The 19,578-nt window shown below is 39.9% G+C and overlaps 1 protein-coding gene across 7 annotated transcripts in view; it reads right to left on the bottom strand.

The window, feature by feature from the left end:
- Positions 1–7: 7 nt before the first annotated feature.
- Positions 8–19,578, bottom strand: part of LOC102451369 (2'-5'-oligoadenylate synthase 1-like) — a 28,439-nt gene continuing 8,868 nt past the window's right edge. For 4 of the 7 annotated variants that reach the window (XM_025188349.2, XM_075932087.1, XM_075932091.1 and 1 more), the window contains 6 exons: positions 18,501–18,691; positions 16,993–17,153; positions 14,367–14,491; positions 11,993–12,185; positions 7,099–7,308; positions 8–4,000 (listed from right to left, as the gene is read on the bottom strand). In XM_025188349.2, coding sequence (XP_025044134.2) covers positions 3,844–4,000; positions 7,099–7,308; positions 11,993–12,185; positions 14,367–14,491; positions 16,993–17,153; positions 18,501–18,691 — 1,037 coding nt within the window. In that variant the 3' untranslated portion in view covers positions 8–3,843. Of the gene's footprint in view, positions 5,400–7,098; positions 7,309–11,992; positions 12,186–14,366; positions 14,492–16,992; positions 17,154–18,500; positions 18,692–19,578 lie in introns of all 7 variants that reach the window. The other 3 variants (XM_075932089.1, XM_075932090.1, XM_075932092.1) reach the window with 3 other exon arrangements.

Here is a 19,578-nt window from a genome sequence, read left to right on the forward strand (position 1 = left end):
TTCTGATTGAAAAGCTAGACATTACTAGTACCAGATGACATGAAGGAATATAGTTTATGCATAAAGGCCTGTCACACACACTCTACATTACCATTCTGGTTTCCTAGTGACAAAGCAAGCAAATAGTATTGCTGTTGTCTGTGTGATTTATTTTCTCTGTGTTACTGTAGGAAGATTCTTCCAGTAGCATAGACTATAAAAATAGTACAGTTTAAACACAGCTATTCTGCAAAAGCCTCACTGAATGTACAACTATTTAGTACAGGTTGAGCCTCTCCAGTGTGGCACCCTCAGGAACTGACTGGACCATAGGAGGCCAATATTGTCTAGCAGTATTGCCAATATTTCCAGTGCTGACTGAGCTCTGAGAAAACATTGAGGGGTAAATGAGAGCCAAATAATATCACAGAACACTCAGAGCCAGGGCTGGTATCTGTAAAACAACATGGGAAACTTGGTCACGCTCATGATAAGTGAACGTACAGCTAACTAAGATCATGCCAGACCACAGATGTTGCTGGATCAGAGAGGTTCAAACTGTAGTACAGGATTTTTGATCATATCTGTCTAATACTAGGTCTGCATTACAATCCCAATGTAAATGCAGCTCATACAGACATATCCAAGCTAATCTGGGTACCAAAGCAGTAAAGCCTTGGCAACACAGGCTTCATTGAAGCCCAGACCCTTTCAGGCCCCAATGCTCTGGTACCAGAAATAGCTAAATTAAAGCTAGCTCTGAGATGTCTACTTGTACTCATTGCAGTATAGACTGACCTTCGGTGTCTTAAATTGTATATTTTCCTTGCATTTTTGCAATAAGAAAAGAAAAGCCAACTTAATATCAGAGTGGATTGACTTACTGTAAATTAGCTAATATAACACGCATCCAAGTATAACACACACTCATGTATTAATCGCAGTTTTTGTAAAAAATATATTAGAATACCTGCGGACGTACATAACCCGCAGAGACTTCTGCCACCTTCATAAAAGAATCTGGTTGTCTTTAATGTGGTTGCCACTTGCCAGCTATAAAGCTGCAGTATCGTAAGTATTAACATGTATTTATTTAGTAGCTTCACAGTAAGTAAAGTTTTAACTTTTATTTTAATTTAGTAAACACAACAACATTGCCGCTCTTATTGAATTATTATTAAATCGAAGCTGCTGATTTTATTATGTTGATCTTGTCTTCTTGTAATAGGAGTAAAAATCAAATTGCATAAGATGCAGACCTATATACCCCACAGGGGGGAGAGGGCATGGTAGGTAAAAATATGGACAACTCGCAGGCTATATTCGCTAATTCACGGTATACTACATAAGAGGTCAGGTTTTAGAGTATTGTTAAAAGCCTTATTATAAACTAAGCTACTGGCATTTATGAGATCTGCAACTAATATGTCACCACCAAGAGCTTGATTCATAGACCTTTTTTCCAGCAAAATCATCTGACTGGGAGTTTTCAATTCACTGATGAATTAGTGAATTGACTTAACGTAAACTGGTATTTTTCTTGTGTAAGAAGCACAGCTCCAATTTAGTTCACCCAGTGTTATAAGAATATGGCCATTAATACTTTTAAGGATCACACGTTTTGATATAGAAAAAAAGAATACTTTGGATAGTAAAATAATTAAGTAGGTGTTTTTCCAAAGTAAAGCGGAGTCCAAGAAGGTACTCACCTTGTGAAGCGAAAGAGCAAACCAGGACTTGTGCAGAAAGAATGATAGCGCTGCTGCTAGAAAACCATTCACCCTAGTGTATTGGTGATGGAAGCCTGTTAAGTAAAACAAAGTTCAGCTTCAGAGAAAAGAATCTTGACAAGATGTCAGTTGTCTTCAAGCTTTTTTGGGCAAGAACTATATCTATTCTGTTTGTACAGGGTCTAATATAGCTGGGCCTCTTCTCAGAAGGCCCCTGGGAACTACTGCAACATACTTGATAAATGAAAAAATTGAAACCTGACTCATTTGCTAAGATTTCTGGGAGAAGTTATTTAGTAAGGAGCAGTTTGTACTGGCAAGAAAAGACACTATCCATTTCTCAGTAATTCTGTTCATTTGTACTAGGAGCTTCCATAGGAGAATTAAAAAAGAAAACAGCTTCAAAAGTAGTACCTGTGATCAAAGTCTGTGCTGGGTAGCAGCAACAAGGTTTTTAAATGTTTTTCATTCTCAGTTATTTATTTTTGCCCCTGGAGAGAACCCTTAAGTGAAAACATCGCTGCTGAGAGCAGAAATCAATCTTATAGCAACACTTTGTTATATTAAGTTGAGAAACATATACCAATGCAATTAAAATTTCAGGAAGTGGAATCTTGCCAATTATGTCATTGAAACAAATACAAGATAATGGAAAACTATGAATTTTTAATTTATCTGGCTCATCAGGAGACAGACTGGGTGGCGTTCACACACTCTCAGAACAAATTCAACTGTAATTAACTAAGCACTAGTGTCTATATTGGCATGTGCCACTTAGAAAAAATAATCTTCATTCAGGATGTGTTTTCAAACCACAATGAATCACAGAGTACAATGATGTTTTTACAGTATCAGTGAACGGCACATGCTTTATTTTATATTTGATGACAACTGTTTAAAGTCTATCCTGATATCCAAATGGATAGATAAACATCACAAACTATTAAACAACAGCTTGTAAATAGCAAAGGAATTTGGTTTTTATATTTTAAATGAAAAAAAAAACCAGTTCTACAGGATACTTACAATGGACTGAATTTGATTTTTTTGAAATTTTAATTTCTTTCTTTCAATTATGTGAGCTGTTATCTTCACATAGATAAATTACTTCATACTAGCCCACTGCATCATCTGAGATCCAGGATTTGGTGCAAGAGTCATTTTAAATTTACTTTGATTTAACCATCATAAGACTAACACAGCATTGTACCCAGAGGAAATTGATGCTGACTACTTTCCCACTTCAGTTTCCCTCCAGTTCTGTCTGTCTAGTTTTTTCCTCATCACTAGCCTGACCCTGGGAGATTGTTTACTCTCAAGCATCTTGTACAATCAATTCTCATACTCAATGCTGTATTTCCTATTCTTAGTAGCACTCCTGCCACAACCAGCATTCCAGCAATTCATGCAGTCTCTCCGGCTTACCTTCAGGTGAGGCTTTTGGCTGTAGTCCCAATTACTTATGTTATACCTGTATATGAAACAGTATCTTTTCACACTGAAATGGTTAGTGCTGCCATAAAACATGCAATTGGTAAACTCTGGATACATAATTTATCTCCACTCTTCACTATATTTCCAACCTTCCCTTCATCTTATACTCAGGAGATATGTGGTTGGCAAAACTTCCAGATATTAACAATGTATTGAGAGACAGCCTATTGTAGAGTCTTCCACCATTGATCTATTGCAAATTAATGTTTCACCAGATGCTATGTAGCTATAAATAGTCATCTTAACTGTGTAACCATTCAGTTCTTTCCATGGTCCATTTTTAAGTAAACAATGCTCCAACTTTTATGGAATTCTAGCAAGCTGGTAAGGAAGGAGTTTTAGGAGCTATGAAATATTGCCCTCGTTATTCTAGTGCTTGAACTTTTACAAACAGAAGGAAGAGATGGTAAGCATAGCTTCTTCTCTCACACAGGGTTAAAATGAAGCAGATGGTTTAATTCCCTGATTAGAGCAGATTTTGTCTAGTTTATTCAGAAGAAATGACAAAGAATTTAAAGAATAAGAACAAAACTTCCTCCCCTTCTTTATTTCCATTTCTTTATATTACAATATTTCTGCCATGGTAAAGCTATTAGACAGGACTTAAGAGAAGGTATTAGCTTGGTGATGGTGGTTGTATTTACCAGCCATTTGTAAAAAGCCAGGGCTCCTTTGCTTGCACACCATTAAAAAGAGGCTTAAGGAGGCTCCGTCTTGCCACATGAGCCACTTCATCCCAAGCATTACTGTTCTTGCACATGTTAAATGTTGGGTTTGTAGGATCCAAAACAACTGGCCTGAGAGAAAAATAAGAATCAATTAAATCAATACCTAGAGGTGAGATCTAGAAATCCACAAACACACAAATGTAGCTCTGATGTAACTATATAACCAACCAAAAGCTAACCCACTGGCATTGGAAAGCAGCACTATTTGTAATAAGATGAAAAAAATCTGATGTTTCAAAAAAATGTCAGATGTATCCTGCTTGAAAGTAGAATAAAGCATGTTTTACTTTATATAGTCTATTACTACTGTATTATTGTCCTTAACAGGGACTTCTACCACTTCTCTCACACTGTCTGAGGTAATAAATTAAGGCCCCCCCCCCCCCCCCAAAAGACAGATGCACTTTGTAACAACAGAAAACAAAGAAAGGGATGAACTTGATAATACACAGGCCATGAGGCAAAGCTGTAGGAGTGTGACCTTTTCATTCTTCAATCCCTTTTGATTTTAGAATCACATAGCATCACCTCTTTTTTCTGGTCATGTTACTTACTCATTTAAAAGGGACAGACACATGGGGAAATCTATGTAGCCCAGAAGTACTCTTATTCCTTGATTATTTCTTTAATGTTTTAAATGTTTCATAAGCAATAGAACTATTGATGCAGGATTGTTTGCCTGAACTTTATATTACAACTTAAACATACTCTATTCTCCTTATATTAACAAAGTATTAAGCCTTCACAGAATACAAAAAGACAGAAAATGCCAAGTTATATTTGTCTAAATGTCCTTAATTCTATCTCTGGTGTGTGTGGGGGTGTATATATACACACACATTACAATGCAGTTTTTATTATTACGTGATCACATTCTTAAATGATACAAGATATCACCATACAACTTTTTCTAAGTTTCAGAGGGGTAGCCAAGTTAGTCTGTTTTTTAATTTTTTTGCGTTACAACAAATGGTCTGGTAGCACTTTATAGACTAACAAAACATGTAGATGGTATCATGAGCTTTCGTGGGCACAGCCCACTTCTTCAGATGTCCGGAGCATTGGAGATCCAGATCTAAGAATAAATAAGGGAAGGAAAGGGGGAGGGGGATTTTGGAAGAAGATGAAGAGGACATTGGGTAAATAAGTTTCAAAGGGTTAGCTGAGCCAGTCTGTAACAGGAAAAACGTAAACAACAAATAGTCTATTAGCATCTTAAAGACTAAATAGTTAAAAGATGCAGATAAGAACCATTAATATGCATTAGGTTCTAATACCAGATTCTAATAGGAAGAGTTCTAATACCAGATTCTATACAGACATCAAGAACCATTGGCACTTTCATTGCATGGTTGGTTGATAATGGCGAGCCATCCAATATCGTGATGTAACCATTAGCGTGAGAGTTAAACTTGAGAATGAAGTGGAGTTCCAATCCTTCTCTGTGTATTTGACTTGTGGAATTGGTCTGAAACAAAGCAGCAACTTAGAGATCCCTTAATGAGTGCCCAGGAGGTTAAAGTGTTCCTCAATAGGTTTTTGTGTGTTGCCTTTTTGGATATCTGATTTGTGTCCATTAATTCTTTCCCGTACTGTCCGGTTTGTCCAATATATATTGTAGTGGGACATTGCTGGCATAGATCACATTACTGGATGTGCAGTTAAATGAATCTCTGATTTGGTGGCTGATGTGGTTCTAAAGCATTAGACCCACATAGCAGCACAGTCTTCCATCAGTGTGCCAGTCAAGCAGAGCCCATACAAGTCATTTATATGAAAGATACATAGTAATTGTACTTATGAGCAATACTACAGATTATCAAGCCAATGCAGACAGGTGGTATCCTATGACAGTAATAGTGCATGTGTAAAACTTGAAATTATAAGATGCTACACAATCTATGTATGTGACCCTTTCTAAAATGTATTCTATAACATATGAAATTGAGATTATGTAATCAAGTAATTAAAGATTAACATACATGCTAACAGCACATAATTGTTATTTATTATTTGTATGACCTTAGTACCAAGAAGTCCTAATCATGGAGCAATATGCCCTTGTGCTAGGAGATGTACAAAGAAATCTTAAACTATGTCATTTTCTGACATATGTTTAATCATGGATTCTCCATATTTTCTTAATACATCTTTTTGCAAGCAAAAAATCTATAGGAGTTTTTAAACTTATTACAACTATATATTTGTGTAATGGTAGCACCTAGGAGCCCCACTCATGATCTAGGACTCTATTGCGCTATGTGCTACACAAACTAAGTAAAAGCATAAACAAAAAAGAGCTCTGATAGCTTGCCAGAAGTTAAATTCCATAATTTGGAACATATCTGGATCTCACAGTAATGCCCTGTCTTATACATAGGCCTAGCAGAATTCAATTTTTATATAATGTTGGCAGATACTATTTATGCTTATTTTAAGCATTTTTGTAAATTATCAACTTAAATTTCATAGTTTCATGACATTATGGAGAAAGGTTCAGACAATTATTTAATGACAAACCATGAGATTCAAAAGGTAATGAAGTTTACTTGTTAAAACACAAATTCTTAATCTCATAAGCCGAAACATAAAATGTAAATATTCTTAAATCAAACTAACTTCTCAAGGATATGTTCTTTGTCTAATTTTTTATTATCATAGGTCAACTTTTTTTTTACCATTTGTATGCAGTGAAATCAACACTTACTAACATTTACTGATAATTGGATCCTTCCAAGTCCACTTATAGGTCTTTGAAGGTCTTCCGACAGGCACACTTCTCATGACAACTGGAGTAGTAGAGTGCCTCAGGCCGGATGCACAAAGGAAGAAAATGCTTCTATCAACTAGTTACAGAAAATTCTCCCTTTAATATTTAGTCCTTTGTGTGGGCTATATACAGTGGGGTAAATTTCACTTTCTGTGTACAGTCTCTATCTATAATAGTAAAGGGAGTATCCATCTGTAAATAGGTTAATACACACAATCACTCCATAGTTTGTATCTCTCTTTAAAGAATGTTAGTCATATCTTAAGGGTATTTGCATTGCCTTCCATGAGTTATGGGGCCTCCTTTTCCCCATGATTCACTAAGGACTGAAGCAGAATTCTGCTTAATCTGTCGGATGGGTATATTTAGGACAGTGAACATTTTCCCATATAATTACCTAGTTTCCTTCTGAATCACCTTTTTGAAAATCATACAGTTTGGGCTGTAGTGTTTGTGCCAAACGATGCACATTTCTGTGTATCTAACCAGAAACTTCAGGATAGCTCTCATCCCTTGAACCAAGCTGAAACAGACTGGTTTCCCGGCCAGCTGCCAGATGAAGATTGTGATGAGCTCTACAGCATAGGAAGAAGGAAGTCTGCGAAACCTAAATACACAGAACACACACTTAGCACAGCACAAAGCATACACAGGAAACTTACAAACAAAGTTCAAGTAAAAACAAACACTAGCAAGCAGCAAGTCATCTTTATCCTTTCATGCTCTTCATTATCCACAGTGCTCGTCACCAGCAGTGAGACCCCTCAAGTAGGCACTGAAAGGTTTATTTCAGTCTTCATAATAAAGAAAATTGATCAATAAAACGGAGAGAGCAATTTCTTGTTTAAGTTACAAATATGCCCAGATCAGGTACAGAATACCACAAAGACAAGAATATGCCATATATTCTACTGTGCAAGCTGAACCATAGATGCCGGAAGTCACAAGTCATAGCACAAGCTCTACGGCCCAATATACTCATGATACCAACAGAAGAATTGGAACTATTTGTTCCCATCACAAATGCCTCTCATTACATTGTAGCATTGGGTGGAGAGAAAGAAGGAAAGAGACAGACCCTATGCCACCAAAACAGAAATGGCTTCAGTTTAAGGCCTCAATCATGCTCCTACTGAAGTAGAGGACAAAACTCCCATTTGACTTCACCGGTGCAAAAATCAGATTCAGGGGGAACGTCTGTTTACACTGCAATAAACCACCTGTAGTTTGCCCATGTCATCTGACTGATAGCCAGAGCCCTGTGAGCCTGAGACTATAAAATTGTAGCTCAGGCTGGCAGCCAGGCTCTGGGACCCCATAATGACCCAAACAAGAGCCCAGGCACCAGCCTGACCATGAACAGCTACACTGCAATTTTTATAGCCGCACAAGAGATGTTTTATTGCAATGGAGACATATCCAAGGAACCTTGGTACTCTTTATGGGTATGTCGACCCTGCCATTTAAGCCCAGCATTCAAATTCAACTTAAATCATTAGAGTGCCTTAGGCTTTCATCTGTTTATAAACTATGCTAATTCAGGGCTTGGATCCAGGATCTGAGGGCCCCATGGGGATGGAGGGTCAAAGTCTGAGTCAAGCCAGGATCCAAGGTCAGGGGTGGGCAATAATTTTGGAATGGGGGCCACTTTACAAATTTTGGAAGGGGGCACAGCCCAACCCAAAAGGGGCCTCAAGTGGAAGGGGCAGAATTGAGAACTACCCTGATGGGTACAGTGGCCGCATTTTTTTTTTTAAACCAGCTGCAGCTAGTAAGAATGGTTTAATATAAATTATTAAACAGATTAAGTGTTTTAACTCTAATGTTAGTTTATCAAACTTCATTTTAAATAACGTAAAATATTATGTCCAACACAAAAGGTTTCAATGTTTTCTTTATGGCAGGGGTGGAGAACCCTTTTTGGGTCGGGGGTCACTGACCCACAAAAAAAACAGTTGGGGACCACACAAATGAGAAGCAAAAAAACTCCAATGCTCACTGATGTGGCCCCCAATTGAGACACCTCACTCCTCTGGTGCCCCAGCAACATGGGGTGAGGGGAAAGGAAGGTTCAGGACTGATGTTCAGGGCTTTCCATAGATCAGATTTACTTTTCTGGGGTTCTGGAATCAGTGGATTTTATGGACTTCCTTAGGCACTGGGGTAGGGACAAAAATTAGGGGTACAGTGCGTGAGACAGGGCTGCCAGCAATTAGAATAGAGATGGGGTGCAGGATCTGGGAGGGAGCTGGGGTGCAGAAGCAGGCTGGGAGTAGGGTAACTAGCTAGGTGGAGGGAGTAGGAACAAGGGAGGGTGCAGTGTGTGGCCAGGAGAGAGGATGCAATAACAAAGGAGGGTGTCAGAGCAAGCTGGGGTGCTGGGTTTTAGGAGGGAGGGAAGTGACGGGATTGGGGTGGGTGGTTCTGGGCATGAGGGGCTTACCTGGCTTCATGCCCCCTTTCAGCAATGGCTGCAGCCATGCTGTCCCAGATGCCCCAGAGGGAGGGTCCGCTGCCGTGGCAGCCACACAGTCTAGGGCCGGCCCTGGAGACTGAAGGCACCATGTCCACAGAGGTCAGAGGCACCGCTGCTGCGGCCGCGGCTCAGTCCCGGAGGCCAGAGGCCCCGCAACCCCAGAGGCTGGAGACACCACTGCCATGGCCACAGGCAGGGGAAGCTGCTGCTGCAGCCACGCAGCCCCGGGCTGGCCCCGGAGGCCAAAGGTGCCGCTGCCACAGCCATGCAGTCTGGGGCTGGCCCTGGAGGCACTGCAGCCACAGGCCACCCCGGATGCACCACAGCCTAGGACCAGCCCTGGAGGTTGGAGGTACTGCTCTTGGGCCCAGCCCCAGAAGCATCATGTACCTCCAGCTTCTGGGGCCGGCCCTGAACTGCATGGCTGAGGCTCAGTCCTAACAATCCTATCTGTTTACTGCGGTGTGGACTTACCTTGTGGACTTAACCCAAAACCCAGTGAAACCAATGGTCTGGGTCCTCACTAGCTTGTATGGGCTTCAAATGAGGTACTAAAGGAGCAAGACATTCTTGAAAGGGCTAGCAGGAATGACAGCCTGGCTGGGCCCTTGGGCAAGGTAAAGGAGGGTGGCTACTCCATGCCCCCAGAAGGGGAGGGCCTGGGGCTGAGGCTAGGCCACTCTCAGAACCACCCAGAGAGCAGTGTGTCTTCCCTCAGGGCTCCCTGGAGCATACAGCAGCAGTTCCAGGCCCTTTTGTATCACTGAGCCCTGGGAGAGCTTTCCCCCCATAGGCAGGCCTGGAGAGGGCGAATTTCTGAACAGAATGGGTGTATGTCTTGGTAATTTTGGACTTTCATACATGATTTTGTTTCTCATTATTCACAAGAGAAAATATTAGATGGCACATCTGAATCATAGAACCCATAGCAATCAAAGTACTATACTGCACATAATGCTCTTAAATGAACACATCCACTGCAAAAGTGTGACATTTATTGCAACTAATGTATTAGGAGAAATTTATTCAATGCTGGCCAAGTATCTATGATAAACAAAGTTTCTACTTCTTGCAAACATGAGGGGAAATGGATTTAACCCAATAAGCATCAGGGAGAAGAGGGCTGTCATTCTTTCATTGGCCAGTATTGAACCATAGGTCTTTGCCATGTCTATAATCTATTAGCTCATCTACTCCATACAGAGTAGTATACAGAGATAAAGCAAACAGCAGCAATGTAATTCATGATTTTTTTGTCATATCACACCACTGTCACTTTCTCAGCCACATGCAAGATGCACCATCTCACACATCAGCTTTCCTCAGCATACACAACTTTCTCAGCACCACCTAAGACTAGATGCACATTCAGTACCACAGGAAGATCCTAAATGCCCTTCCCTGCACCATTGAGGACTACTGCAGCTGGCAGCAAAGGAAAGCATAAAGGCCCACTGGAGACTTCAGACCCCTGCCAGAGGAAGCAAACACACTGAATCATATTACTGCTCTAGGCAAGGGTGGCTGTTTTTTGTGAAAAAGCAGGCTAGTTGCAGCCCCCCTCACCCTCCACCCCCTTTGGTGAAATGTTTGCAGCTGGTGGTTTTTTTCCCCATGAAAAACTTGACGTGAATCTGGCCCATATGAAAACGGCTAAAGGGGAAAGAGCTGAAATCAGTGATGACTCAGCAAATTTGAAGTTCAGGATGTGTGTGACCAATCATCCCAAGAAGTGAGGATGATCGTGTTCACATCAGAAATGTGATATAACCTATGACCAAAAGGTTTTTACAAGTGCAAAGGCAGAACTGAACAAAAGGAAAGGTAAAATAAAGGAACTCACTTTTTGAAGCCTCACAATAGATTTGATTCAGATAGAGCTGTCCAGACATCAAAATCCAGATCCAACCTACCCCATACTTTGGGAAATAGCTACCCCATGTCTACACAAGCCACATGTTATTTCAAAATATTTTTTGAAGTAATGGGTGCACTATTTCGCCAGCCCAGTATACCTCGTTGCACGAGGGATAAGGGATGGCTCAAAACAGCCCATTATTTTGAAACTTGGTGCTGTGTAGATGCATCAAATTTCAAAATAAGCTATTACAAAATAGTTTCTAAATAAGATACACAATTTGCATAGCACAAATTGCATATCTTATTTCGAGTTTAGGGTGCTGTGTAGATGCACCCTAACTGATTTGCCTCAGGTCACACAGGAAGGCTAGAGCAGATCTGAAAATTGAACTAGGATCTGAGTTTGGGTCCAGAGTGTTAGCTACAAAACCATTCTTCCTTCACTTTACTTTCCAGAACATATATTCTACCTATGCACTGTGTCATTTTTTCAGAACAGTAATTCAGAATTAATAAATAAGTAGAAATTACTTATTGGAAAAGGCTTGGCTCGGCTCACTTTTTTTCACTGGTGTGTGCCAGATTTCTACTCTATTTGGTTGGAAAGTTTTGGGAAAGGTTTGAAAAGTTCACCAAGGCAAACAGTTGTAAAAGCTGCTTGTCAGTCACACAGGTGGAGAGTCTTTTTTCCCAATCAACAGTGAGTCACTTTAATTGGGAAAAGAGAACAGCACAGCTGTTCAATATTTTTTCTTCCTCTCCATCCCCTCCCCTATCCCTGAGTGCCCTCTAGCAAGGTCACATTCTTGTTCACTTATAAAGCAGCCATTAAGAAATAGTTGAGAAGCATAATGCACACAATATGTAAAATCCATCATACAGTTCTCCCTGTTGTTCTTTCATCAAGAATATATGGACGTTAAAAGGAAAAGAGGCTCAGGTGTTATTTACATACTTGTTTTGTGCTGTTGGTTTAGCAAATGAAGTCCTGAACCAGTGCTTCACTAAACGAATCAGGTCTTTCACCCTCATGGTAGATGTCTTGATAAACTCAACCTGGTACTGCAGCAAGCACATTGAGTACATCTGGATTTCATCAGTGTCATTACAGAGATAAAGCTTGCGATAAAAGCTCTGTTTTATACCTGCTAATACCAAGAAAAGGATAAGACTGTATTCGCTAATATTTTACTTCTTTGTTTTAAATAATGAGACTTCATAACAGCTACAAAATATTGAACAAGTCCATAACATTAACAAGCCCACTTCATGTCCAGATTCAATCTATACCAAATTTGGTGATATACAAAAACATTCAAGACCCAGTAATGTTGTTAGGAGAGTATTATGTTTAACACACGTTTACACTTCCTGTGCAAGAGATTATCCAAAAACTGCTAGGTTTGCATACATGCTTGCACGCTCTCCCTCTCTATTTTCTGGTTGATCACTGTTATTTGTTCTGCATATATGTACATGGACAGACACATGCATGATTAAAATAATGCTCCCCTATTAGGAAATTCCTGACTTTGGCATCTCCATTTTAGCTCATTCCACAATCTTTAGAAAAAAGGGGATGTTATTTTAAAGTAAAAAATTGGGGACAATTTAAAAAAAATACATAAAATGTATTTTTAAATTGTACACAATTTTTGCACGATGCACACAGTTCTTTGGTCTGCATGAAAAATCAATTGTGAACAATTAGTTGTGACTGTCTATTTGCATATTTTTCATAGATTCAGAGATTCCCAGGCCAGAAGGGAACATTGTGATCTTCTACTCTGACTTCCTGTACAACAAAGCCACAGAACTTTCCCAAAATAATTCCTAGTGCATCTCTCTCAGAAAACATCCAAGCTCAATTAGGAAATTGTGAGTGATAGAAATTCCACCACAATCCTTGGTGAATTACTCCAATAGTTACTTACTCTGGTTGTTAAAAATTACACCTTATTTCCAATCTGAATTTGTCTATCTTTAACTTGCAGCCCATGGACTCTGTTATATCTTTCTCTGCTAGATAGAAGAGCCACTACTAAATATTTGTTCCCCATGTAGATACTTAGACTGCAATCAAGTCACCCCTTAACCAACTCTTTATTAAGCTAAATAGATTAAGCTCTGAGTCTGTCACTATAACACTTGCCAATCTTTCAATCATTCTCCTGACTCATCTCTGAATGGTCTCCAATTCATCAACATCCTTCTTGAATTGTGGGCACCAGAACTGGATGCAGAATTTCAGCAATGGTCACACCAATGCTAAATATAGCAGTAAAATAACTTCTGTATTCTTATGCAAGAGTCCCGTTTATGCCTTCCAAGATAACATTAATCCTTTTGGCAAACTGGGCATTCACATTCAGCCAATTATCTGCCCCCACTCCAAATCTTTTCCAGAGTCACTGTTTCCAGGGATAGAGTTCCCCATGCTGTAAGTATGGCCTATATCCTTTCTTCTTACAGGTATATAGTTACATTTTGTCATATGAAAAACACATTGCTTGTTCACAGTTTATCTGTTCAGATCACTCTGAATCAGTGTTATATAATCATATCTGATTAACACATACATGCACGTGCAGATATTGCACACTTGGCGTATGTGTACACTGCAGTTGGAAGTGTGATTGCAGCTCCTGTAGACATACCTTCCTTCACTGTGTTCACCAAAAATAGTGGCAAAGCCATATAGCACACAGGTAGCAGGAAACAGATCAGATTACAAGCCCCCAGAGGCCCTGGGCATATACCTTCATGGCAAATTTGTGCTGTGGCAGATTCATTGCTACTATTAGCTAATAAACTCATACCTCCCAACCGCAGCATAGACATACTTACGATGATTCTCATACATCTAAAATTGTTTAGAAGAGATACAAAGTGCACATAGAAATACAATAGTTACTTTATTAACTAAGTAAAGTAAGAATGGCACAAATTAAACAGTGTATCTGAACACCTAGTTTATTAGCAGATTAAAAAGTTTGATGGTTCCTGGGCTTGCGGGAAGGCGGGGAGAAGAGAAAACATGTGTATGTATGTTCTGGGAGTGGAAAGGGAAGATGCCTGGAGTTTTAAAGCGTAACAGTCATAAGCTAGTAATGAGGCAAAAGTGCTGTTTCCCCCCAAATTCTGCAGTAGACTGTAGTCTGCTGAGACTACTGCAACCATCAGAACTAAAACAGACCTAAAGCCTGCATGTCACAAGGCACAGTTGGAACATTATGCAATTTATACAACTATATGATGGGTATAAAAAGCCATAAGTGGAATGATTCCCTGATAAAGTTCCCCCCCAAAAGAAACCATTCATCCCCTACCTGTTGATGGTGTAGGCCCCAGCATGTCATAGCAAGGCATGATATCAAATGAGTGAATGTGGTGATTCCTATGGCACTTGAAACGAAACCGTAAGGATAATTGGGTCCTTTTTGCCATCATTATCCTAAAACAAGCGTTAGTTAAAAAAATATTACTAAACAGTAATACTGGGAAAAAAGAAGGGTATGAGGTTTCCAGTCCTTTCCACTATATACTAAGGATGGAGGAAGGTGGTTGGAAAGCTTCCACTCTCAGAAATAAGGGAATAAATCCAGCTGCATGTAAAAGGCCTCACAAACATCTCAGGGCTAAATTAACAATGAGTGTAAATGGATTGAATGCCACTGAAGTCAGCAAACTCATCATAATTCTTTACACGAGTTGCCCGACTGGCCCGTCACATTTATTTTATAATGTTAGAAATAAACAACTCTTAGAAATACACATACTAATGTTTATTTAAGTGCAAAACCTCATTGGAAATGAAGATTGATTTCTCAAAATAGCTGGCATTGTAAGTGGCTTTGTCACATTCTTACTTTTCACACCTGGGTGGTAAAAATAAGAGGAAATGCCAAGATGACAGAGTACACCACCTGTCCATTAACTCCCCATGGAATGCTCCTACACCAGAATCCACTTCCTAAACACCGTGATCAGCTTCAACAATGGAACCCCATAGACAGCCTAATACAAGAAACCCAGTGATCACCACCTTCATAGATCCAGTAACCATACCAAGAAATCTGTTATCTACAGCCAACCACTCTAATGCCACAGAATATGCTCTGAGGAAAAAGTCCAGATTACACATCATAACACACTCAAAACCACCTTCACCAAACAAGGACAAGAGATGATCATAGCATAAAATGGGCCACCCAAATATTCTAAAAGAACCCGTTTCATATAGAAATAAAACCTTTAACTGAACACTTCCAGATGTCACCTATCACCCTACAGTGGAACCCATAGAGGGTATTAAACAACCGCCACCCATATTCGATGGGACGCCATCCTGAAAAAAAAGTTTCCTGAATCCCCTCTTCTGGCCTTCAGACAATTCCCAGCCTACCCAAGCTCACCATCAGAAACAAGGTTCCCACAGACCAGGACACTCCAGCTCAAAGTAGCACCAGTTTCTGCCAGAACAGATGTAAAATCTACACACATCTCCACTGCTACAATGAAGTCCAGTCAAGCCAAAGTCACAGCTTTCTTATCAGCGTTGTTCAAGGCACGCATACCTCTGGGACACAGGGTTATTTTGCAGTCCTCAACAATGTGAGTCATAATTTGCTGTTGTCCCCACTGACATAGCGGGCTGTCTCAGACATGCAGTATGAAAGAGATGTGATTACAGGTCCCGGGACACCAGACATCACTTCATTCATTGAACAGGTATAACACAGGCAGTTGCAGTGCATGCTTCCACATTTCACCCAGTGTGCCTCAGCTCAGAACTGGAGGGGCTGCCTCTATAGGCAAAAGGGCCCTGTTTCCATAGCTATTAAAGGCTTGGCCTCTCGTTCAAGACAGCCAATAAAGATGCCAATTACTCTCCATTGTCATGGTCATTCTTGGGAAGTGAGCACCTCTCCACTGGAATCTGGACAGGGGCCACAAAACATATTTCACAAGGTTGCCAATCAGCCACATTAGCATCAAGTCCCATCTATTCGGGATGGATTCACACCACTGACCCACAAGTAAAAGCCTCTATATATTATTGTTCAACCCCTACCCAGTCCTCCATAATTCATGCACCTCAATTCTCCCCTCTCATTTGTCCTACCACAATCTCATTACTTCCTCCCCAGATGGAATATTTAGGTACAGTTTCTGGAGTGACACTACGTTGGATTAAGAATACATATAAAAACAGGTTGATCTAAAATAGGATCCCAAATGCATTTTACCAGACTTCTTATGGGAAACAAAGCCCATGTGCATTTTGGGATGGATGGGATCCCCATTAGAAAAAATTATTTAGAGGACATTCTTTGGCTTTCATGCTAAAACTTAATTTATCACTGGAGATACCTGTGCACCACCTTACACAAGCCCCAAATCCCCCAGCCTAGGAATATACAGTATATACCCTGACCCTACACAGCGGTCCCCTTAAACCTAGGTCTGCTGCTCTCAGGTGCTCCCATACCCTCGTCCGTCCCATGAATCACCATGTATCATGATTAATCAAAGCACAAATATACTTCGTATTTGTTTGCACAGTAAAAAGAGCATGTTTAGTCTCTACACAAGCTCACTGGGTTGAGGGAGGAGCAAAAAGTACATCATAATATGGATGAACAGTCTGTATGCAGGTCCATCAACAGGAGGCGGAGGGGTAAATATGGTAAGTGCTCTGGTGCCTAGTGATTCTAAGGGGCTCTGGGCCCTTTAAATTACCGCCAGAGTGCTGCATGACACCAAGTGGCTCTAGGAGTGGAGGGTGGGGAAAAGATGGGAATGTGTTAGCCATATTGCCCCACCCTATAATGATTGTATACATTTTATTTTCTGTGCTGTGTGTGTGGGATAACATCTTGAGATGCTGGAGCAAGTCAAATCCTTAATACTAACTAAAACACAGAGAATACACATAGCCATTGTGATCCAAACCTGCTGGACCATGAAGATTTCTTGAGTCTTTTTCCAAGGTCATCTATAACTTCTGGCAGTTTCTTTTTGCAGTCCTCTAGATTTTCAAAGGCTTTACTAAATAGCACTACATCAATATCAGACCAGTCTTGTGTATCAGTTCCTTTTACATACGAGCCTCCCTGGTATGTAAGAGATGTCAGAAAGATGATTAGCACTAGATTTTTTTTCCCTATAAGCAGGACATTTTTGCAGTGTAGGTAAAGCAAGCATTAGACACCTTCTGTGATTTTTTTAGACTGTCTTGTCTACCTAATTGCAAGTAGGTCATAGTTTATATGTTAGTAACTGTTACTAAAGTGAGATGCAAGATGGTCCTGATCCATGGATCTCTCTCATGGGCTTTGGCTCAGGCCTTATATTAGTAAGGGGTTTCACCGTGTTATACGTACTCTAGGAATGGAGTTGGATTCAACACCTAAATCACAAAGGCAAATCAAGTTTTCTTTATTAGGTGTTGTATATGGAATTAACCCAGTTTATGCCAGTATTGACATTGTATTCAACTATATTTTAGGAATGGAGGAGAAAGGCAGCAAGAAGCTTTTTTCAAATTTGGTATCAAAACAGTTTATTTTTAATGCAGAAGTGCTTATTAGTCACTCTAGCAGATTGTTGTCTCAAAAGTGCATGAGTATCGAATGCCTTCTCTTGATTTTGTTAAATACCTTTTTAACTAGAGCATATTTATCTATACACATGTAGAGCTCTGATTGATATAATTATTGTAATTGAGCATAGGGCCCAACTAGGAAACCCATACTCATGCTAATAAGTTCATCCTCATAAATTTGATACTAAAAGCAGTGTTAAAATAAAGCAGTGGCTGTACAGCAGGTAGGGGGTGTTCATAATCATTGGGAATCTCCGACTAGTTCCTAACCCACACCAGTTTGCTACAGAAAACTGCTACTAATTTCTTAGCAAATAGGCATTAGATGGAATGGGCATGGAGGTCGAATTGCCCTCTTACGTGGTTCTTCTAGAATAAAGTTCATGTACAGTGGCAGGTGGTACAGAACGTTGGGACAGCTATTATTGTACAACATCAGTCTTGTGGGAATATTTAGTCTCGAGGGTTGTCACTTTAGAACCTCTGGAGAACTAAATGAGCCATAACCTGCCTTAAAAATGTGTACATCCAGATTTACACCATTAATATAATTGGTCTAAAAGAGCAATTACATCTAGAGGAAAGATTCACTTCATTATGGAAGTTTGACTCATATTGAGATGTAAGAATCTAGTGGATTTTGTCCTTTAATGCTAGTCTTTTTAAAACATCTGTATGGGGGATTCAAACCTTAATCTAAACCAAAAGGAAATTGGTGGTTTAGGAGATACTCCCACTGGACTCTCAGAAGAGTAGAGGAGCTTGTGGTACATTTAGGCTGCAACATCTTGATTGTAGAGGGAGTGACAAAAATACTTTTTGTTGATCCGCAGTGAAGAGAGGAAATAGTGTTTACCTTGATTAGACGAGCTACTGGTAATGGGAAACATTCCTTGATCAAATTAATAATTGCCTCTATTTCTGTTGCACAGGCAATACTTGCAGGGCCTGGAATGGGTCGAAGCTTTTCTTCTATAAACCTCTCTAGTTCGGTTGGGTTTTTATAATCCACAATATTATCAGATGAAAATCCAGTGGCCATTTGAGCTGCACAGAAAGAAAAGTCAAGTCTGATCACTAATTTGCTTGAAAAATTACTTGTTAAACAGCTCTCATTAAATGGTCATTCAAACCAAAAAAAATTCTTGTCCAGAACAGCTATGATTGTAACTATCACAATGCTATAAATTCCTTGCTTTCTTTCAATCAGAAAGGCAGGCAGCTAGTACTCAACACCCCAGGACCTACATCAATGGTGTGGTCTAAAGTAAAATATCTTTTGTATAACTCCTGAAAGCCGGACGTGTTTTCTACTCCACTGACTCTAAATCTGCCTCCTTTCTTTTTATCTTCACTGCTAACACCCTAACACATACCTTTTCTCTCTCTTCTTTAGTACAAATTCCTCAATTTCAGACTGCTTCCCCTTCCTTCAGTTTGTCCCAAATGTCACAGTTAAAATTCTCTTCCATAACCACTACATCATATCATACGATTTCTTTCTGGCCTAATCCCTAGCACTGGCCTGCCACTTCCAGCAACCTTGGAACACATTGCCTCTCCCTCAGAGAGTTTTGTCTCTCCAATAGGCCCAACATCTAGTGAAGGAAGCTATTGAGTTTCTTGCAGTAACATCCCAAGTGCAGTGAGGGCATAGGACAAGTTCCTACTGGAAGGACACATCTCCTGGTGAGAGCAAGAAAAAAAAAATGGGAAGATTGGATAACTCCCAGGAAGTCCCCAAAGGGGATTCTCTAAGGGGAGGAGACCCTATTCATTTGCTTTCCCTACTGGTGGTGTTACTGGTGTTGCTTTAATTAGATGGTGGGAGGAATTCTGTAGTGAGGTTTTCCAAACGCCTTAGAATGTCTCATCAAGAGTAAAGGACTCTGTCAAATAATCTGATGTTATCATCTACTCTTCTAGAAATTGTA

The sequence above is a fragment of the Pelodiscus sinensis genome, chromosome 6 (assembly GCF_049634645.1).
Source record: "Pelodiscus sinensis isolate JC-2024 chromosome 6, ASM4963464v1, whole genome shotgun sequence".
Lineage (NCBI taxonomy): Eukaryota > Metazoa > Chordata > Testudines > Trionychidae > Pelodiscus > Pelodiscus sinensis.